At 56.3% G+C, this 21,967-nt stretch overlaps 1 protein-coding gene across 3 annotated transcripts in view; it reads left to right on the top strand.

Annotated features, from left to right (window-relative positions):
- PHF2 (PHD finger protein 2) overlaps nt 1–21,967 on the top strand; it is a 67,475-nt gene that overhangs the window by 29,273 nt on the left and 16,235 nt on the right. For 2 of the 3 annotated variants that reach the window (XR_014301528.1, XM_082694171.1), the window contains exons 2-9: nt 1,911–1,996; nt 6,830–6,944; nt 15,181–15,341; nt 16,836–16,977; nt 19,309–19,495; nt 20,230–20,392; nt 20,841–20,928; nt 21,259–21,365. Coding sequence is in view for 2 of the 3 variants with exons in the window: in XM_082694171.1 (XP_082550297.1) it covers nt 1,911–1,996; nt 6,830–6,944; nt 15,181–15,341; nt 16,836–16,977; nt 19,309–19,495; nt 20,230–20,392; nt 20,841–20,928; nt 21,259–21,365 (1,049 nt within the window). In the remaining variant the exon portion in view is untranslated. Of the gene's footprint in view, nt 1–1,910; nt 1,997–6,829; nt 6,945–12,765; nt 12,788–15,180; nt 15,342–16,835; nt 16,978–19,308; nt 19,496–20,229; nt 20,393–20,840; nt 20,929–21,258; nt 21,366–21,967 lie in introns of those variants that run through there. The other variant, XM_082694172.1, reaches the window with a different exon arrangement.

The raw sequence follows: 21,967 nt of genomic DNA, 5'->3' as shown, positions 1-21,967 counted from the left end.
GAGTGAACTTCATGTTTCCAAAGGCGTGTGCCGGAGGCTTTGTGGGCTCCAGCGCTGCTCCTGGGACCGTGGCATGTGGCAGCCGTGGCAGACGGTGTTCCATCGAGGGGCCCGGAGCGGTGGTGGCTGACCTTGGCCAGGGGACGAGGGAACACAGTGAGGAGACGCCTGGGGTCCAGACACACATCTGCCTCCGTGGTAGGCGAGCGGTGACCCTCCCGTTACTGCAGGGCTGTTGCAGGAAGGTCCACGTAGGGTCTGTGCTGCTGCCGCAGGCAGAACAGGCGCTCGGCCAGCCTTAGTGAGGATGGGCTCAGTGGCAGTGGGACGGGGCACCTGTCATGGGGCACATTCCTTGTCTTTCGAGTGGGGTAAAATTCACCTAACATAAAACTAACCATCTTAAAGTGAGCCTTCCTTGGCAGTTAGTACCTTCACACTGTTGCGCAAGCATGGCCTCCACCTGCGTCCGAAAGGAGATGCCAGGCTCCCTCCGCAGTCACTGCCCATTCCCCACCAGCCCCTCGTTCCTGCGGCGGGTCCTCTGGGTGTGCGTTCTGCGTAAATGCAGCCCTGCGTATGTGGCCTTGGGTGGCCGGGGGCCGTCGTGCTGTAGCAGGTGTCCGCGCCGCCCCCCTTTCAGGCTGGGGGCCGCTCCGTGGCGTGGACAGGTGGCTTGGCTGTCTGTCAGCCGGTGCGCGCTGGCCGGTTTCTGTCTCTTGGTCGTCGTGGTGATGTTGCCGTGAACACTGGTGTGCGGGGTTGGCCTGCGGCCCTGCTCTGCCTTCTCCGGGGCATGTGCCTGGGAGTGGGATGGCCGGGCCACAGGGTGAGTCTCTGCTTACCTTTCTGGGGAGCCGTCAGACTATTCCCAGAGAAACTCACTTTTACACTCAGCAGCGACGGAAGAGAGCTCTCCCTTCCCACCTCCCGGCCAGCACTTGCAGGTCTCTGGTGTTTTTTCTTGTAAAACCTGTAGCCGTCCTGGGTTGGTGTCTTGTTGGTTCGGTTGTGCGTTCCAGAGAATCCACACGGCTAAGCATGTAGAGCCTCTGTCGAGGGCCTCTTGGCTGTTGTACGTCATCCTGGGAGAAGAATCTGTTTGAGTCCTTTGCCCGTTGAGATGCTGTTGTGTGTGTCTCCGCCATCCGTCCGTGTGCGCATCGGGCGCGGGGCCTTCATCGAAAGGTGATTCGCAGATGCTCTCCCATTCTCCGTGTTGTCTTTTCAGTTTCTTCCTAGTGTCATTTACTGCACAAACATTTTACATTTCCCTGATACACAGGTTAATTTTTCTTTTGTTGCTTGTGTTTTCGGTGCCCTATCTGGGAATCCATGGCCAAGTCCAGGGTCATGAAGATGTACTCCTGTGTCCTCTTCTTAGTGTCTTATAGCATTAGGCCTTATATTTCAGTGGTCAATCTGTTTTTAGTTAGTCTTTTTATATGGTGTGAAGTAGGGATTCAACTTCATTCTTTTGACATCCGGTTGTCCTGGTACCGTGGTCCCGCCCCCTGGTTCAGCGGTCCCTCAAGGGGTCAGGAGAGCCCCAACCCTTAGCTCTAAACCTCCCCAGGTGACGTGGTGGGGGCAGCCCCTCTCTAAGACCCCTTGTCCTCCCCGACTCTGTGGTGACAGGAGAGTAGTGGCTGTCGTGCAGGTGGTCCTGCTGGACGGCCCGGCCCTCTGCATAGCCTGGTCATGAACAGCAAGGCCTTCCTTGCCTCTCCCTCCCTCCCTCCTCCTCATGCCCCTCCTGTCCCTGTGGGCTGCTGTCCTGGCTCAGGTTCTGCTCCCCCTGCACACGTAGTGCCCCTCCTGTGAGGTGGACAGCAGCTGTCTGCGTTCCGCAGGGGAAGGCCCCGAGTAGTTGCTGACCGCCGGCTACATCTGTGCTTCCTCCATTTCAGCTGTGTGGGAGTAGAAGAGGAGGAGGCCCCAGACATCGACATATACCACTGCCCGAACTGCGAGAAAACCCACGGGAAGTCTACCTGTAAGTATAGGGCCTGGCCTGGCTGGCTGGGGGAGGGCCGTGGGCACTTGCACCCTGGTGCCTGGGAACTGCTCCTGGCCTTGCCCACTGTCCCTGTGGATTCATCCCTGCAGCCCCTCCTGTGGGGCTCCTGTCCAGGGCTGCGGCTAAGGCCACTTGGCCTGTGCAGAGACCCCACTGACTTCCACAGGCCTGGGCAGGGGCCTCACATCCCAGCACCTGCAGGGGCCAGACCCATCCAAGATGGGGACACCGTGCTGTGGCTGTCCGACCCTGCCCACTGCCTGCTGCCCACTCCATGTTGGGGATCTGCTGTCCCTTCCTTGGTACCACCTGCAGGGAGCGTCCCCATCTCCAACTGCCTGCTGGTCCCTTGGGGGTGCAGTGCACCCTGAGGGGGCTCCTTGGGAACAGGCTTATCCAGTGTGGCTCCACTGGGGGCTCATATCCCTTCCAGGAGGCGAGTTCCAAGGCTGAGCCCATGCAGGGGGTGTGCCCTGGTCTGCAGTTACCTTGGCGGGTCCTGGCTTGGGGGCAAGACAGAGGGCATGGGGGTGTTAATGTGGCCTCTGATTTCTGACCTGGGTTGGGCAGCCTGGGTGCTCATGAAAGGTGCAGTCTGGATGCTGACCCCGGAGTGTTTGTGTAGGGGGGTTGAAGGGGACCACAGCTGGCCCCAGGCCACCAGAAGTCCTGTCACCCTCCTTCAAGGGGAGCCTCCCTCCTGCTGTCTATTCACAGGGCAGAGGCTGGACCCCCACAGCTCCTGTGGGGCGAGTCCTGTAGGTCCAGTGCGGGTTGAGGGAGGGTGCCTGCACCCCTGAGGCTGAGGCTGGCCGTGATCCCACCACCCGGGAAGCTGCGTGAGGCCAGTGGGCTGTCACCACTCCTCGCGGAGCTGTCCGTGTGTCTGGCACGCATCTAGCCATCACTAGATGATCCAGCGGCCGCCCTGGTTCGGCTCTCATCCTCCAGACTGCGGCGCGGCATCAGCACGCGGTAAAGCATCACCGAATTCCCGAGACCAGCAGGAAGCTTTGTGGGCTCCTACCTTCCCTCGTACCCACAGGGGCCGGCAGTGCTTGTGCTCAGGGCGGGTCTGCTCCGATTACCCAGAAACCACTCTGGTCCCTGCCCGGCCGCTGTCGTAACCCCTTCTGAGCCACGGGAAAGCTCAGGGCAGGCGGGGTTGAGCAGGTGGGGCTGGCGTCCCAGTCCCACCGTGCGGCCCTAGGGCAGGGCCAAGGACAGACTGGGGCTGGAGCCAGGAGACCCGGCCTGTCCCCACAACAGCCCTGAGTGTCCTGACGGAGGGCAGGACTGTGCTCTGGGGCTCAGGTAGGGCTGCAGGGGAGTGCTGTGGTGGGAGCTGGTGGTCACACACCCTGTGACTTCTCCAACATCTCTGCATGTCCTGGAAGCACCTTTCCCTGACCGTGAGCTTGTCCACTGTTCCCCAACTTAGTCTGCTGACCGAGACCCCCGCCCTTGTGCTGGGGGTCCCTGCTGCCCTGTACTGCTGCTCAAAGCCAAGTACAGGCAACCCTTTCTGGTACTTATGGCCAGCCACTCCCAGGACATGTGGGGACTGCAGCCTGGTGGGGGCCGGCTGCCCCTCCCTGGCTGGATGTGTTTGTGTATGTGTGTGTGCACAGATGTTCATGTGTGCATTTGCGTGTATAGACAGGAGTGCGTGCACATGTGTGTGTAGACAGGTGTATGTGCACAAGCATTGGCACATGTGCGTGTGTATAGACAGGTGCGTGTGTGCAAGTGTGGACGTGTGTGTAGACACATGCGCGTGCTCAAGCATGGACACGTGTGTGTGAGTGTCGCATTTGCACAGGTTGATAGGCTTGTATGTGTACGTGTGTGTGGCTGTGCACACATGCTTCATAAATCCTGTGGATCAGGGGCTCCCTGCCGTTACTGGGGGCTGCATGGCCATTGGGGTCAGAGGCTTGGGAGCTGGCATTTCCTGCCAGGATGCACGCCCACAATTGTGTGTTACTCTGCCTTGGAGTGGGTCTGTGTCACTGTGACACACTGGTTCGTTTGGTGATTCTTTGCAGTCAGATGCTCCACGGTGAGGACTATCATGGTGTCATGTCCCCAGGGGACCCCTAAGCCCATGGGCTGCTCCGGGCCCCACGTGGGTCTGTGGTGGGCACATTGAGATGAGGACAGGGGCCCACAGGTTCACAGTTTGCGCAGAGTTGGGGCTTGGGGGTCCCAGGGAACTCGGCAAGGAGTCTCCACTGATGGGAAGGCTCAGGCAGCACGGCCCCAAGAGCAGTTCTGACCCCGGCAGGCCTGCTTCAGAGGCCACTTCCCGACTGGCCACATCCCTCCTCCCCGAGGCCCTTGTAGCTGTGATGCCCCGAGGGCAGCTGCAACGGGGGGGGGGTATCTGTCACCCCCAAGCCCCGTCCTCCTGCTGGGCTGAGGTCTCTAGGCTGCCTCCTCAGGGGACGCACAGGCAGGAGGACATTTGGCCTCGGGGCTCAGCGTGTTCTGGGCCCTGGGGAGGGAAGGAGCACACCAGCCAGGGCTTCCCGGGGAGCCCCAGGACGCTTGGCCGGCCTCCCTTACGGATCTGTGTCGCCCCGTGCGTTAGCCGTCGCGTCCTCGAGGTGCTTGCGGTGCCCCGTCCCAAGTGAGGGCCCAGGAAGGCCGCCAGCCGCAGGCAGCACCTGCTTCTCAGGCCCAGTTCCTGGCGGGTATGCATCCCCACCCCCCCAGCCGCCCTCCAGGACTCTGTTTCCCCACGTGGCCTCCTTGGCCAGGGCCCTCCTGCCAGGCATCTGCATCCTTGGGGCTCTGCATGCCTTCCACGTGGAGACCTCGGGAAGTGCAGTGAGGGGTGATGCCGGGGCCAGTGTTGGAGGACCTTGGGGGGCCCACGTGAGGACCTCTGCTGCCCCCCTCAGACTGCATGGGGATGCCTGTCTCTCCCCTGGTCTCCCCTCTATGCAGCGTTGCTCATGGCTGCCGGCATGCGGCCTGGCTTCCCCCTCCTCTTTCTCAAGGCCCTGGATACGCTGGACCCCTGGTGAGAGGGCTCCCCAAGAGTCTGGCTCGCCTCCCCGGGGGGCAAGTAGGGAGGCCCCACCAGGCGTGGGCCGCCGATTGCCGAGGCCCACGACGCTCCCGTGGCCGTGCAGCGGGGAGCTCCATGTGGACTCCAGAGCCCCTTGCCTGTGGGGTCCGGCTCGCGTCCTGAGGCAGCTGCAGACCTAGGAGAAGGCTGAGGACATGGAGACTGGTTTCAGAGTCAGGGTGACCTGGGTCGTCATCAGGGTCGTGCCGCCCCCACCCTTGTCTGAGCCTGCTGAGCTCTTTGGGGAGCAGGGATGACTCCCAGGCCACCTACAGCTTTGGCGACCCCTGTGTAGAGCTGGGCTGCTCAGTGGGCACCCGCCATTCACAAACATCCCTCCCTCCGCCTTGTGCCCACTGGTGCCGGGCTGTGCCAGGTGCAGTGGGTGCAGCTAGGGGAGCCTGGGGGTCTGGAGCAGGACTGAGCCCTGTGAACAAGGGCCTGCAGCCCAAGCAGCCTTGCCAAGAGGAGGGTCTGTGCTTGCACAGTGTGCCCCCCAAGAGCTCCCGGGCAGGTGGGGTGCCGCATGTTGTTTGCCTCCTGTGGCTCACAAGGAGTCCGGGAGGCTGGGATTAGCTCCTCTCTGTTGAAGATACAGCACAGAGATGCCCAGTGACTTGCACAAGGTCTCACAGTGACAACATGGTGGGGCAGGAAAGATTTGGGCAGGTGCCCAGGCCCTTCTGCGCTCCCATGTGTGCCCGATGCCACCAGAAGCCCCAGCTCGGAAGCCTCTCTTGGCAGGGTCCTGCCAGATTTCAGTAACACCCGCTCAGACCCTGGCCATGGCAAGCGAAGCATGACAGAGATGTCGCGTCGTTGTTGGAGACAGTCTCAGGGTCTGTGACTGGATGGGAGATGGGGAACGGTGGGAGCCCCTCTCCGTCCCTGTCTGTGAAGGAAGGGCATCCGGAGGGCCGAGCGGCAGTCCCTCACAGCCAGTCTGACCCAGGCTGTTCCAGACCCTGTCCCGGAGTCTCCAGGGACAGGTGTGTGCGCCAGTGCTGTCCTCACTCCCCATCACTAGTGGCTGCCCTGAACGGGGGATGAGGGCCACAAGAAAATCACTTCCCTCCCCTCCTGGGCTTGCAGTCCAGTGGGGTGAGTGCGAGTGTGTGTGTGCACATGCACCTGTGCTTGTGTCTGCAAACATGTCACATAGGGGCACGTGTACACACTTGTCTCTAGAGAGTCCAATGTGGGGTGCCCAGTGTCCTGGGAGCACGTGTGGAATGGAAGTCGGAGGGAGCAGGCAGGGCGGTGGTACGCATGGGTGGACGCACCGGGGAGGGTGAGGTGCACACAGCTCGGGGGTGAGGGTGGGAGCTCCCTGTGCCTCTCTGTGCCTCTGCCCCAGCTGCAGGCTATTGGGACAGCAGAGGTCCCAGCAGGGAGGTGGCAGGGTTTGTGATATCCGAGGTCAGAGGGGAGGTGTCCCAAAGGCCAACCTTGGTGGGACTACCCCGTAGGTGCCTCTGATGCGACACGCCCTCAGCAAAGTCCCAGGCCGCCCTAGCTCTGGATGTGGTCACTGAGCCCAGGGGCTTGGCAGGTGCAGGGCGGGGTCAGTGGAGAGATCATGGGGCTGGGGGCGGGCAGTGAGGGAGGCGGGTGGGCCAGACCGCTGCGGGACCACGAGGGCTCTGCCTATAGGGAGCCTTGAGTGTTGGGGTGTTGACGGCTCCTCGGCTGCCCTCCTGGCTGGGTCCCTGAGCTGCCCTGTCTCCCCACAGTGAAGAAGAAGAGGGCCTGGCACAAACATGGTCCAGGGCAGACGCCCGATGTGAAGCCCGTGCAGAATGGCAGCCAACTCTTCATCAAGGAGCTGCGGAGTCGGACCTTCCCCAGGTGGGCGGCAGCGGCCCCACTCGCTGGGTATCAGGGGTGTGGCCTTTCCTCCAGGGGACTGGCGTAGCCCCCCCCCCCCGAAACCCTAGGCAGCCCTGGCTCTGGGGCCCTTCTGGGCACATCCGGCTCCCCCACCTGCTGTGGCCCTTTGCACGGAGCCATCCTGAGGGAGAGGCTGCTGTCCTCAGGTTATGTCCAGTCAAGCAGTGGGGTCTGGGGTCCTGCTTAAGACCCCCCTCTGGACATGGCAGTTCCCAGCCCCCATGGGCCTGGGCTTTCCTCTGTGCCCCTGGGCCTGGCAGGCTGTCCCCAGGCCCCCGTCTCAGGGCACTCCCTGAGGGTGGAGGGCTGGGTTGGGGTCAGAGCTCTGGGTCCCCTCAGCCCCTCGCACCTGGAAGACTTTTTTATTTGTCTGAGAATGTCTTTTTTCCCTCAACTTTTGAAGAGTAATTCACTGGACACAGAACCCTACGTGGTGGGGTTTTTCCTTCTAACAGTCCAAATATTTCACTCCCCTGTCTTCTTGCACACGCGATTTCTGTTCTAGTGTGACTCTTACTTGTGACTGTGTGTGGAGAAGGGCCTTCCCTCCTCTGGCTTCTTTCTTTTCCCCCACTTTTCCCATACCCTGTGCCCCCCCCCCCGATTCAGTGTATTTAGTGTATTCACAGATGTGGGCGCCGCCACCAGCTGATTGTAGACCGTTTTCATCAGCCTGAAGCTTTTGTTTAATATTCTCTTGTATGACCGGACCACATTTTGTTTATCTGTTCACCAGCAGACACATTTGGGTTATTTCTGATTTTTGGCTACTGTGAATATTTCCACTGTAAACATTCTTGTACAAGATCTTGTTGGACATATGTTTTCATGTTTTTAGGAGTAGCTCTGCATTCCGTTGTCTGAGGAATGAACTGCCAGACTGTTTTCCAAAGTGGTTACACCGCTTTCCGATCCCACCAGCAGGGGGTGCTGGCGCTTTGATTCTAACCGTCCTTCCCGGTGTAAAGAGTTGGCTCACTCCGCTCTGATGGACGTTTCCCTAATGATGAGTGGCTTGGAGCATCTTCTCATGTGCGTACTGGTCATTCGTAGGTCTTCCTTGGAGAAATGTCAGTTCAGACCCTTTGCCTATTTTTACTTTTTGGTGCTTTTTATTATTGAGTCATAAGAATTCTTTCCATATTTTAGAAGTCTCTTAACAGATAGGATTGGTGAATACTTTACCCTGTTTTGTAGACTTTTCACTTTCTCAGTTGTGTTCTTGGAAGCACAGACATTTGTCATTTTGATGGAGTCCCGTTTATCCATTTTTTTTTTTATTTTGTTTTTTGTGCTTTTGTTGTCATAGCTGAGGCTCATTTGCCAGGTCTAAACCCAAGGTCGTGAAGGTTTATCCCTGTGTTTTCTTCTAAGAGTTTTATAGTTTTTAGGTCTTACAATTTGGTCTTTGATACATTTTGAGTTAATTTCTTCACATGTGTGTGGTAAGGATCTAATTTTTTTTTTTTTTAATGTGGCTCTCCATTTTTCCCCGCACCATTTATAAGAAGACAGTTCTTTTTCTATTAAATTGTCTTGGCCCTTAGCTGTAAGTGTATCCATTTATTTCTGGACACTCAGTTCTGCTCCGTTAATCTCTGTTTACCCTTAGGCCAGTCTCACACTGTCTGGATTACTGTGCTTTGCAGTATGCTTTGAAATGAAGAAGTGTTGAGTCCTCCAACTTCTTCTTTTTAAAGATCGTTTTGGCCACTCTGAGTCTGTTGCAGTTCCATGCAGATTTTAGTTTTAGCTTGTCAAGTCTACAGAGAAGTCCGCTGATAAGGATTATGGTGAATCTGTAAAGCAGTAGAATCAGAGTATTGCCATCTGAAAAATGCTCAGTCTTCTGACCAATGGACATGGACGTTTTCCCACTTATTGAGATACTATAAATTTCCATCAGAAGTTATATACTTCTTTTGTTAAATTTATTCCTAAGTAACTTATTCTTCTTGATGTCTTTTAAGTGGAACTGCATTCTTAATTTTATGTCAGTGCTACTGTACTGAAATACAGTTGATTTTTGTACATTGGTCTTGTATCCTGCAACCTTGATGAGCTAGTTTATTATTTCAAGTAGCTTTTTAGTAGGTTCCTTACAACTTTCTATATACAGGATTGTGTCATCTGCGAATAGATGATTGCTTTCTTCCCTTCCAATCTGTGTTACTTTTTTTTCTTGCCTAATTGCTCTGGCTAGGACTTCTAGTGGGATGTTGAATAGAAGAGGCTGGGCAAGGGGGACCAGGGCCCCAGTAGTCTCAGGGTGCCACATTCAGGGTACAGTCTCAGTACCTGTGGGCCAGGTGGAGGAAGGGAGCCCCCATGTCTTGGCTGTCCTCACCCAACACTTGGAATCAGCAATAGACAACTGGGGCAGCATGAGAAAGACTGCCATGCTGTTCTACCAGGAGGAAAGCCCTCTGCCTCGAAGCTGGGCGCCCTCCCATCCAGCATTCATGTGTCCTTGGCTGAAGTCTTCCCAGAGAGGAGTTTCCTTGCCAAGCCAGGGACGTGAAGGGAGGAGTGGTTACATGCTCTTGCCTTTCATACCAAGCTTTCGTAGATTTTCTTGACTAAATGTTTCTTCATTTGATGTTTGCTCTTAGAATCATTTCCAGAGGTCTTGAATGTTTTTCCAAATAATTTTTATCAGTTTCGCTGGAGTGTGGGTCAGCGCTCTTCACACTGTCATGGTGGAAGTAGATCTTTCTCATGTGGCCTTTTTCAAGATCCTGTCTGTCATTTTTTGTAGTTTGATTATGACATGCCTAGGAATAGTTTGGGGTATTTATCCTGCTTGGTGTTGTCTGAGTTTTCAGGATCTGTGGTTTAACGTATGTCATTATTTTTAGAGAATTCTCAACCATTATTACTTCAAACATTTCTTCTGCTCCTCTCTCTGTTTTTCTTTCTGGGATTCCCATCATACACTCTTTCTGCAAGTTCTCCACATCTTGGATATTCTGTTCCCTGCCTTTTTCATTCTTTTCCTCTTGGCATTGCAGGTTGGGCAGATTTTACTGACTTAACTTCTAGCTCATTGATTCTTTTCTTAGCCATGTCTACTCTACTGATGAACCCATCAAAGGCATTCTTCATTTATTTCTGTCATTTTTTTAATTCTTAGAGTGTCCACTTCTCTACTTATATTGCCCTTCCATTCTCTGCATGTTGTCCACTTTTTCCACTAGCACTCCTAACATATTAATCATAATTTTTTGAAGTTTTATTTTTTTAAAAAATTTATTTGAGAGAGAGCACCCATGTGTGCACAGCAGTGGGGAGGGGCAGAGGGAGAGGGAGAAGCAGACTCCCCACTGAGCCAGGAGCCCCATGTGCGGCTCAATCCCAGAACCCTGAGATTATGACCCGAGCTGAAACCAAAAATTGGTGCTTAATGGACTAAGCTTTCCAGGCGCCCCGGGATTCAACAGTTCTATACATCACTTCAGTGCTTGTCAGGACGTGAACTCTTTTTTTTTTTTTTAATAAGATTTTATTCATTCATTTGACAGACAGAGAGATCACAAGTAGACAGAGAGGCAGGCAGAGAGAGGGGGAAGCAGGGTCACCACTGAGCAGAGAGCCCGACACGGGGTTCGATCCCAGGACCCTGAGATCATGACCTGAGCTGAAAGCAGAGGCTTAACCCGCTGAGCCACCCAGGCGCCCAAGATGTGAACTCTTGATCCCCATCCCCCATTCCCCCCACCCACCTTCCATCTCGTGACGGTCAGTGTGTTCTCTATAGTGAAGAGTCTGTTTCTTGATTTGTCTCACTTCCTTTTCCTCCCTGTGTTCATTTGTTTTTAAAATTTTACATATGAGTGAAATCGTACAGTATTTGTCTTTCTCTGACTTATTTTGCGTAGCACAATGCTCTCTAGCTTCATCTGTGTCGTCGCAAATGGCAAGATTTCATTCTTTTTTATGGCTGAGTAATATTCCAGTGTGTATATAGACCACTTGTGAATGGGTGGACACTTGGACTGCCTCCATCTCTTGGCTCTTATAAATAGCGGTGTTATAAACCTAGGGGTGCATCTTTTTGAATTAGTGTTTTCATTGTCTTTTGGTAAATACCCATTAGTGAGATTACTGGGCCATGTGGTATCCCTATTTCTTATTTTTTAAGGAGCCTCCATACAGACTCCCACAGTGGCTACACCAGTTTGCATTCCCACCGACAGTGCTTGAGGGCTCCCCTTTCTCCACATCCTCGCCAACACCTGTTATTTCTTGTCGTTTTGATTGTAGCCGTTCTGACTGGTGGTGGTGCCTTGCTTTGTCTCTTCATGCTGTGGGTTTCTTGCCTTTCAGCATGCCTTGTGGGTTTTCTTGTTGAAAGCTGGACATGATGTGTTGAGTCAAACGAGTTGAGGTGCTCATGCATCTAGAGTGAGGTTTCATGTTGACCTGAGTAGGGATTGGGCTATGTCCACTGCAACTGTAGGTGCCAGACAGATCACTTTCTTGTAGTTTCCTTGTTTTTTCCTCCTCTCCTGTTTTCTCTGGGCTTTCCTGGCAACTCCTTCTTAAATGGAATTAGTCTCTCAATTATGCTCAACTGTTCTGCTGTCATATGGCAGTCCAGGTTTGGGTAGCGGAATGTTCTGTAATTGAATAGTAAACCTCAGTTCTTCAGTGGGCCCTGAGGCTCTGGGCTGTTACCTTTGGAAACATTTCTCTGCTTTCCTGAGACAGGAAGCTAGTAGGGGCTGGTGGAGGCCATTGGCCCTTCCCCTCATCAGATGAGGACCTGGTTAAGTCAGTTCTCCTGGAAGGTAGACTTTTGCTCTAGAGGAGAAACATAGTCACTAACCCCCAACCCTTCCTGAAGTAAGAGCAAATCTTCACCAGAACATCCTGAGGTAAAGCCCATGAAAGTGTGCGTCTCCTCTGAGATGGAGCCCCCATGAGTTCTTAACTCTAAATCTAGTTCACATTCAACCCATGCACTTTATAAAAAATTACCATATAAGTATTCCTCCTACTAACTGCCTCCAGCAGGTTTTACTTCAGGTAAGGTTATCTCGGTTGTGATTTTTTGTATTTACCTGTCGCCGCAGATTTCGGGGGTGGCTGTTTGCCCTATAACCCTAATTCTCTGTGAATATAAGAAAATTCATTGATTTTTCAGTTTGTTCAGCCTTTTTCTTGTTGTGAGGACAGGAGTGACCATGTCCAAGCTCTTAGCAGATTCCAGAAGTCAATTCCGAGTTACTCTAACCCTGTCTAATTTAATTGGTTGTCTTTTTCTTGTTGAGTTGTAATAGTTCTGGATACGTGTCATTTATTGGATATTTTCTCCCATTCTGTGGGCTACCTTTCCATCTTCTTGATGGTGTCCTTTGAAGCACAAAAGTTTATAATTTTGATGGGGTCTAATTTATTTGTTTTGTTGTTGCTCATGGTTTTGGCTTCTGAAAAACCATTGCTAAATTCAGCGTCATGAAGATTAATTCCTGTGTTTTCTTCTCTACGTTTTATGGTTCTAGCTTTTGTGTTTAGGTCTTCAACTTACTTTGAGTTAATTTGTGTATATGATGTGAGGTAGGGATCGCACTTCATTCTTTTGCATGTGGACCTTCAGTTCTCCCACGTGCCGTTTATTGCGATGACTTTTCCCCATTGAGTTGTCTCGGCGTTCCTGATACAAAGCAGTTGACCATAGATGTTTGGGTTTATTTTTGGACACTTGATTCTGCTCCACTGATCCGTATGTCTCTTCTCTCTTCTCATGCCAGCACTACACAGTCTTGATTACTGTAGCTTTGGAGTGAATTTTGAAATTGGTAAGTGTCCTCAACTTTGTTCTTCTTTTAAAAGACTGTTTTGGTCATCTGGGTGCCTTGCATTTCCATTCAGCATTCCAAGTTCAGCTTGTCAGGTTCTGCAGAGAAGTCTATGGGTATTTCAGTAGGGGTTGGAAAAAATCCGTGGTACAATTTTCCATTATTTCTTGAGTCCCATTTCTTTCTTCTAGATTTGATTTCCCTCTTGTTGAATTATTGTCCTTTAGTGGTTCAGTAAGGCTTATAGAAATAGTCTCCATTTTGAAAATGTTTTCATTTCATCCTTACTCTTAAATGATTCTGATTTTTCTAAACTGGATCTAAAATTCAAGAGTAAAAGTTATTTTCCTTGCAATCTTTGAAGGTATTATTCTATTGTCTTTTGGCATCTCTTGTTGCTCATGAGATGTCTGTTGTCAGTCTAGTGGTTGGTGTTTTGTTTGTTTGGGTTGCCTTGGTAAATAATGTTTTTTTTTTCTCTGAAAACATTAAGATTGTCCCTTTGTCCTTGATGTACCACAGATATGCTACAGTGCTCCCAGATGTGCATTTGGTTTTTATTAATTCTACTCAGGACTCAGTAAGTTCTTTAAATTTGAAGAATTATATCTTACCTCAGTTCCAAAAAATGTTCTGTTTTCTTTTTTAATGGCTCTTCTATTCCATTCTCTATCTTATTTTTCAGATATTTCATCAAATTCACCATTTTTTTCCCCAGGCAGCTACCATTGAATGCATCGTGGAATTTTTAAAATTTTTTGAAAATGTTTTTTGTGTCTAGAATTTCTGCTCACACATTGTCCATGCTGCCTGCTCTGTTTCTCCTCCCTCCCTGCTCTCTGCCCCATCCCTCCATTACCTTGTGAATGTGTTCAGTGTGTTTGTCTGAAACCCTCTTTCCCAGTTGTCCGTTGTCCTCAGTGCACCAACCCGCGCTGGTACGCCCGTGGTCCGCCTCCGTCTGTGGGGTGGGGCCTTCAGAGCATGTGGTTTCCCACGGCAGCCAGTCCCCACAGGACCATTCTGTCTGCCTGGTGCGTGGGGTTTTGTGACACAAGGGGATTCAGGTTTGTCCGGTGCCTCCTGGCACTGACTGTGCCCTGTTCTCGTGCTCTCGGAGCTGCTCCCTGCTGCTCACTGTGTGCCTCCTCCTCCTCACTCATGTGCCACTCGCACCTGGTCCATGCCTAATGACCTGTCACCATGTGCTTCAACCCTGGGGGTCTAGGTCTCCTCAATCCTTACCTTCACTGACTCCTTGGTGGGACATGGCCCTGGGGCCCCTTCTCAAGCCCCATCCTCCTCGGAGCTATGATACTGCCATCTGGCCCGCCTCCTCTCCTGCTACTGCTCTCCCTTAGAGTTTGGTCCCTGCTTTCTCTCTGCCCTCAGAGTTCACATCCATTCCCTTGGCCTCCCAGACTGCCCCTTGGACAGCAGCTTCAGCCTCCCTCTCCAGACTCTAGTCCTCTGAGCTCCTGCCCCATCTGTCTGAGGGGCGCTTCTGTGGCAAATCTGACACTTGCCTCAGCCCAAGCCTGTGTCAGCTCAGCTCTGGGCTGCCGCCCGCAAATTCCCACTATTGGACTGACCGCCAACTATGGTCGCCCTGCTTAAGCTGTGCCGTGGCTCCCCGGTGTTCTTGGCATAAGGCAGAAGCCCTCATCAGGGCAGACAGGCCCCCAGTCCCCGGGCCCCTCATCCCTGCTCACCCTGGCCACATTCTGCCCACCCCAGGGCCTGTGCTGCTCCCTGCTGACCCTCCAGGCCTGGATGGGCCACTCTGACCCGGACTCCTGCCACCATCCCCCCACCCCAGCCCGCCCCAGCTCTGTCTACTCCCAGCTGTGGGCTTACGGCCTCACACGCCCCTCTAGGGTCTCTAGGTTCACCACTGGTGCTGTTGCAGCTGGGTCCCGAAGGTCCCTGGTCCCCCGTGCGGTGCCCAGCACACAGCTGCCCCTAGGTCCTGTGCTTGGCTTGTCTTGGGGGTGGGCTCTCCCTGAAGAGGGGTTTGTCTCCATCTACCGTGTCCTCAGGCCCGACCACAGCCTTATGCAGGGTGTGACATTGAGCACTAGGGAGGAGTCGCGGGGACTAGAGGGTGGGCAGGTAGACCAGACCACACTTCTGCCTTTCTCTGCCACGGCGGGAGTTCTGGTTTTCAGGATGTCCCCATCCTGGGCCTCCTGGACCTTGATGGCCCTGTCTGAGCACCGTGGCTGCCCCGGGAGCCCTGGGTGTGGGGCTGCAGGCAAGGCCTCCTCCCAACATGCGGGAGGCAGGAGCTGGGGCTTCGTGTTTCTGGCCCTGAGGCCACAGCCAGGCCTGTCCTGGAGCTGCGGGGTGGGGGCGCTGGCCGGCATGACCCCCGACCCCCACTTTTCCCACAGCGCGGAAGACGTGGTGGTCCGCGTGCCAGGCAGCCAGCTCACTCTGGGCTACATGGAGGAGCACGGCTTCGCTGAACCCATCCTTGTCCCCAAGAAAGACGGGTTGGGCCTGGCGGTCCCGGCCCCTACCTTCTATGTCAGCGACGTGGAGAACTACGTGGGTGAGTGGCCTGCTTGCCAAAGGCCCTGGCTGGTCCCTGTGCCACGTGCTCCCTTTGGGAGTTAGAATGCATGTCCCACTAAATGAAGTGTGACCCTGGCTGTCCCTCCTCAGTTATTCTGGCTGCAAAATGGGGGCTGAAAGGGGCCCTTTCATTGTGGACACCCTTGTTGGGGCAGCTGTGGGTGGAGAGCAGTGCCTTTGTGTGCTTGGCCTGGTCTGTGAGGCCGTCTCCCCCCAGCAGCAGTGCCCATGTGACTGCGGCCCGCATGGCTAGGCTCTGAGGCCCTCGTGGTGGCTGGGGCTCAGGGTGTTCATGGGGATGGCAGGGTGGCCAGGGCAAGAGGAGGGAAGACCCTGAGAATGCCTGTGCCCCACCCCACCTCCGGTGGCAGGGAGGGAGAAATGCCTAGTGCCTAGGTGAGGCCGCACCCTGGAGTGACAGCTGGGGTCTAGGGCCTGCCTGCCTGGCACCGAGCACTCCCTGAGCTCTCCGCACCTGTGAGCCGGTGTCATCCTGCCCACAGCCGTGTCGCCCCTGCCTCTGACAGACGGCGTGAGAACGGTGTTAGGGCCCTGGGCCTGCACTCGGTGGCGCTGATGGCGCTGATGACGCATACCAGAGCCCTGCCTCAGTTTCCCCCGGGGCCCCCTGCACACCTTCTGGGCGGGCAGCGGGAGTCGCACACCGCATTTGGTGATTATGCCCCTCGGCCTCTGTTCCCGAGGTTGCTGGAGGATCACATTGTTGGTCTAGAACATCCCACAATTTGCCTGTGGTGTCCTGTAACCCGCTTCTATGTCCCCAGTGGTTCCTGCCCTGCCTGGGCAGATGCTCGGGTTTGCCTTCAGGTGGACAGTGGGACTTCTGTGGGGCTCGGGAGGTGCCTGAGTGGTGACGGGCCAGCTCCTCTGTGCCCGCAGCTGGGGTCCACGTGGCCCCGGCGGATTGTCAGGAAGGCCGAGGCCGTGAGTTCTGTGCGTCTTTGTCCCTCAAGTACTTAGGAGTCGGATGGGACGTGTTTGCCCTTGTCAGGTCCTGGGCTGTCTGGAGTCTCCTGTCACCGGTGATTCTTAACCTGATCTTTTTCCTGGTCAACTACAGGAAATGCAGGAAAAATGTTTTTCCTTTTACTTACCCATTTTCAGAATAAGTTGGTGCCCTAGAAACATAGTTTTTTGATTTTTTTAATTTTTAAAACATAAGCACATTCCGGGCGTTATTTGGGATGTGCTCAGACTAACAACATATTTGTCGTTTGCTTGTCTGAAGTTCACGGGTGCCTCACGTCCTGTGTTTTTACTTGCTATCGTGGCCACCCTCACTGGGGCCCGCGCGTCAGCGGCCTCCTGCGCCCCGGGGCCCACGCCGTGGCTGAAGGGCGGGGGCAGCGCGTGCGGGCGGAGGTAGGCACCTGAGCCTCAGGCCCAGCCCCGCTCGGCAGCCTCCCCGGCACATCCTGCCCCGCTCACCGTCCCCCTGCCCTGCCCGCAGGCCCGGAGCGGAGCGTCGACGTGACGGATGTCGCCAAGCAGAAAGACTGCAAGATGAAGCTGAAGGAGTTCGTGGACTACTACTACAGCACCAACCGCAAACGGGTGCTCAACCTCACCAGCCTCGAGTTCTCCGACACCAGGTGAGCGCCCGCCAGCCCCCGGGCCGCCTGCGGCAGGGTCTCTTCTTAGGCACTGTGACCAGTTCAAACAGAAAATGAGCAACCAGGGGCCGAATCCTCCTCCAGCTCCCCATCCCCCCGCCCCCCGGAAAGAGCTGTGAGTTAACAGCGTGGTGTCGATTCTTCCCGAATGCGTACACTCAGGCTCACACACTTGTGCAGACAGCCACACACGTCTCCACATGCGCACACTTATGTACCCACTGGCCCACGGGCCTGCACATGTCCACGGACGCAGCCTCAGATTCACACCTGCAGCCCTGCGGGGTCGTGCTGTGCCTCGGCCCCTCCTGCCATCCCCCCCCCCCCCCGAGTTCCACCGGCTGGGCCCGCCCAGTTCACGGCTCTTCCCAGGGCAGAGGGTCCAGCGTGAGGCTCCGTGGCTGACTGGGGCCCACTAAGGTCCAGGTTTTTGCGTCACAGAGGCAGGCCGGCGTGGCGTGGCCCCCCCTTTCCTGCCCCTCGGCCAAATCCCTACTGCTCTCCAGCTGGGCCCTTTGTGCACCGCAGGGCCCGACTCGGTGACAGTGGTTTCGTTTACGTGTGATTTCACTTTTGGGTCCTTCCTGTCTTGCCGACTTCTGGAAAACTCAGGGCATAGCCAGATAGATCACGTGCAGAAGGGCAGGTAGGAGAGTTTCTGGAAGCCTCATGGAGACGGAGAATACAGAGCTGTGCCTTGAGCCCCGACAGGATGTTGCAGCCGGCTGCTGGGTTCTGTGTGAGCTTCCTGACAGCAAAGGCATAAAGGGAAATAGGATGGCTTATGGTATCAGGACAAAGCCACTGCCTGAGAGTTCACAGCAAGGATTTCCTCTCAGGCTGAGTTGTGGTGGGTGTGTTGCTTTGCTCCCAGAGAGCACGCTCGGGAACATCGCTGTCAGCTTGGGCTATGAGCAGCCTGGGTCTTCATGGAGAGCTGCCGGGTGCAGAGCCAGGGGACTGGATGCTTTGGCTTAAGGTTTTCCCTGGGGTCTCTCGGGGCCACCCCTTCGCTGGCAGAGAATGTGCAGTGCCTCCAGGGTCCTCAGACCTGACCAGAGGACCACGGGGGTCACACACACTTCCCACCGGGCTGTTGAGCAGCTGGGACTCTGGTCTACACCACTAGAGAGGGAGAGGGTGGCCTCCAGTTAATCAGTGCGGTCTGTGCCTGGGGATGTCAGCTGGGGCTGCAAGGGCTGGGCCTGACCGCACGGATTATCTGTGGCGGTCTCCGGGTCTGCGGCCTCGGGGGTCCTACAGTGACTCCCATGTCCCCTAACCCCAGAAGCAACTGCTGTGACAGATGGAGAGTGATGTGCCTACTGTCAGTGATGCAAACATGCATGGTTACCTCTGCACAGCACCCACGGTGGCCTTGGGTATCTGGGGGCCTTGGGATACCACCCCTCGGCCCTGGGAGACTGCAGGGAGCCACTAGCGTTGGCCGCAGGAGAATGGGCTAGCTTTGTACCCGAGGAGCCATCAAGCAGGGAGAGGACATTCGTGGCGGTTTTGGAAAGCCCTGATGGGTGGTGTTCAGAGGACCAAGAGGGCCCCAGGGCACCAGGGGCCTGGACTAGTTAAGAAGGACCCTGGGGAGCGGGGAGGGGGATGTTACCCTGGGGACATGGTGGAGAGTTAAAGGAAGAGGGTCTGCTGATGAGGCTGTTGAGGTCGGGCTCGCTGGACCAGGCCCGCAGTTCAGGACCGTCTTGTCCTGCCGGCATGGCCTTCAGTGTGGGGCTGTGCAGTTCGGTCCTGCCTGGGGCAGCGAGAGCACCGGGCTCTCATTGCCAGGGACTGCGGGCTGTGCAGTGGTGATGCGGCACTGTGTGTTTCCATCGGGAGGGCGGCATTTCATCGCAAAGGGCACCCTTGCCTTCCCTTGTTCTCCTTGGAAAGGAGTCCGCTGGCTGGAAAGTGAACCCCAGCCTGTTGGCCCGTTCTGGAGAGCAGCCGCTTTTCTCCGAGCGAGGGATGCCTGGGAGCGCCTGGACTGTGTGCGAGACGTGCCGTCTGCCCCCCGCCCCCCGCCCCCCTGCCCAGACAGTCACCTCCAGCTCCCCAGGGAGTGGCGGTCTCTGGTTTCCCGTGGGAGACCCGTGTTCGATCCTGCCATGGCCACACCCGGCGGCTGGGCTCCCTCTGCCCCCGGGAACCTTAGATTGCTTGTCTGTAGAGCAAGAGTGACGCCACGTAGCCCGGGATAGAGAAGTACGTGAGGGACATGGCCCCGGAGCCTCTTCCGTGCCAGGTGGCCTGGCGGACGTCCCGTCACTGGTGCCCCTCCTCCTGTATCTGCCCCAGGATGTCCAGTTTCGTGGAGCCGCCTGACATTGTTAAGAAGCTGTCGTGGGTAGAGAACTGCTGGCCCGATGACGCGCTGCTGGCCAAGCCCAAGGTGACCAAGTACTGTCTCATCTGCGTGAAGGACAGCTACACCGACTTCCACATCGACTCGGGAGGCGCCTCTGCCTGGTACCACGTGCTCAAGGTAGGCTCACCTGGCTCCACGCACAGGGCCACCGGCAGTCCCCACGAGCCCAGCTGGGCCAGCGCTCAGCTTCTCCAGGAGGGACGCGGAGTCTGGCCCTCGGGAGGCAGAGGGGTGGGGTCACATGTTGCGTGTTTCTGAGGAGGGGGGTTCATGAAGCAATTAGAGGTGGCCCACTGGAGTGCAGCCCAGGGCTCTGTGGTGTGCACACCCAAGGCGGAGGATGTGGTGCTGGCAGGACTTCCTGGAAGAGGGGCCCACACGAGTGTGGGGGCAGGGCTAGAGGCTCCTGTCAGGAGAGAAGGGAGATGTGAAGACAAACGAACAAGGGGATCCTAGGGCTTGAGCTCAACCACCCACTGGGGTCTCCCCACACCTGCCCAAGCCCGACATGGGGTGGGTGGCTCAGCTTATGATTCTGGCTCTGGGTCCTGCAGGGCAAAGCAGCCCTGACCCCAGGGCTCTCAGGAGCAGAGCTTTCTTGAAATTCATCGGACAGCTGGTCCCACCTTTGCTGCCCCGTGGCACACGTGACGGTCCCAGGGTCGCATGAGCACGGCGTGTGGCATGCGGGGCTCCTGTGCCGCACTCATCCCTGCTCACAAACCATGCATTGCGAAGCCCACATGGCCCCGCCTTTCAGGGAAGGGGCAGTGTTCACGCCTGGACCCACCGCGGGGACCCCCACTGTCCTTGCCTTGCCTCGGGCTCTGCCAATGGCCTCTTGTTGGCAGGGGGAGAAGATCTTCTATCTCATCAAGCCGGCTTCAGCCAACATCTCCCTGTACGAGCGCTGGCAGTCGGCCGCGAACCACAGCGAGATGTTCTTTGCCGACCAGGTGGACAGATGTTACAAGTGCACCCTCAAGCAGGGCCAGACACTCTTCATCCCCTCGGGTGAGTGCCCTGTCCCGCGCCCCATCCACCCCACCAGGCTCCCTGCCTTTGCCCTGGCCTCAGGCCTCCCGCTCAGCTGTCACCTGTGATATTGGAGGAGGGGGACGCTCCTGGCCGAGGCTTGTGTCCAGGGATGGTCTAGGGGCGAGCCCATTCCCCTGGGCTGTGACGACCCTGCCCTGTCTCCTAGCCCTGTGTGTGTGGGTTGGAGCTGCTGGGCAGCTGACTTGGGGCAGGCGGGGCGGGTTACTTCAGCTCCTGGGTCGGTGCCAGACAGGAAAGCCAGCGTGGACGCAGGCTCCCCATCACAGGGCAGGAAGAGGGTGTGGGGGCCGCCAACCAGGGTGGACAGGGGCCCCAGAGCAGGCGGGATGACCTAAGCCCAAGCTGCAGTGGGGAGCCCTCCCTGAGGGCGAGGTCAGGGGCTAACCACGCCCCTGCCTTCCAGGCTGGATTTATGCCACACTCACTCCCGTGGACTGCCTGGCCTTCGCGGGACATTTCCTGCACAGCCTGAGCGTGGAGATGCAGATGAGGTAGGCCCACACCTGCTGGGGTCCCTGTTGCCAGGCCAGCGTGGTGGCACCCCCCCGTTTGCCCTTGGGTGACCTGGTGCCTGGGCAGCCTCTGTGGCCCTTAGAGGGTGACGGGTGAGTTGAAAGGCCTCTCCCTGGGCACTGGCCCACAGGCTCACCCTCACGCAGGGCACTCGTTCCCATGTGGTCCCCTGTTCCACCCTGCTGCGGAGGGGAGGCCTGAGTGGCGTAGCCTTGGTGTGGCCTTGCTGTGGCTATGACGTGGGTTCACCCTTAGTGTCACCTGCTCAGAGCCGAATGCCCTGGACAATTCTTTGCTATGGTTTCCAGAGCATATGAAGTGGAAAGGAGGTTGAAACTGGGCAGCCTGACGCAGTTTCCCAACTTTGAAACTGCCTGCTGGTACATGGGAAAGCACCTGCTGGAGGCGTTCAAAGGTATGGGTGTGCGGGCTGGCATCTCTGACGGTGGCTCCGGGTGGCTCGTTTGTGTGCGGAGCTCGGGGGCATGGGGGTGGGTGGTGGCTGGGCCTTCACGTGGCCAGAGCCCAGTCCGGGTTGAGCCCTGCAGGGTAGCACGAGGCTGGATGGCGCCCGCGGGGCTGTTGGTGTTTTTTTAAGAATGCTTTTTTAAAGAATTCTTTTTTAAGAATGTGTTCTCAGGCCTGGCGTGTGTCGCCTCACGAGATGGCCGGTGGGGCTCCCTGGGGAAGTTGAGAGGCCCTGGCTGCAAGCTGAGGGACCCCTGTGGCATGCCCATCCTCCTCCCCGGCCTTCATGGTGGGTGCCTGGCTCCCGGCGGCTGGGCTGCGCTCCCCCTGCAGGCTGAAGCCACCTGGTCTGGAGCCCTTTGTAAACCGACTCCAGCCCGTGGGAAGGCTAAAGAGATGGACCTTGATCTTGGCTTGTCCGGCCCCATGTTGAGATCCCTGGGCTTCCCCCTGGCAGAGGGCGTGCCTAGGAGGGAGCCCACGGGGGCTGCACTCGGGGCTCCTGGCAGGGAGGCGGGAGAGGAGCAGTGACGGCTGCAGAGCGGTGCC

The sequence above is a fragment of the Mustela nivalis genome (genome assembly GCF_964662115.1).
Source record: "Mustela nivalis genome assembly, chromosome: 13".
Classification (NCBI taxonomy): domain Eukaryota; kingdom Metazoa; phylum Chordata; class Mammalia; order Carnivora; family Mustelidae; genus Mustela; species Mustela nivalis.
The sequence above is the reverse complement of the archived record's forward strand: the minus strand, read 5'-3'. Positions and strand labels throughout refer to the sequence as shown.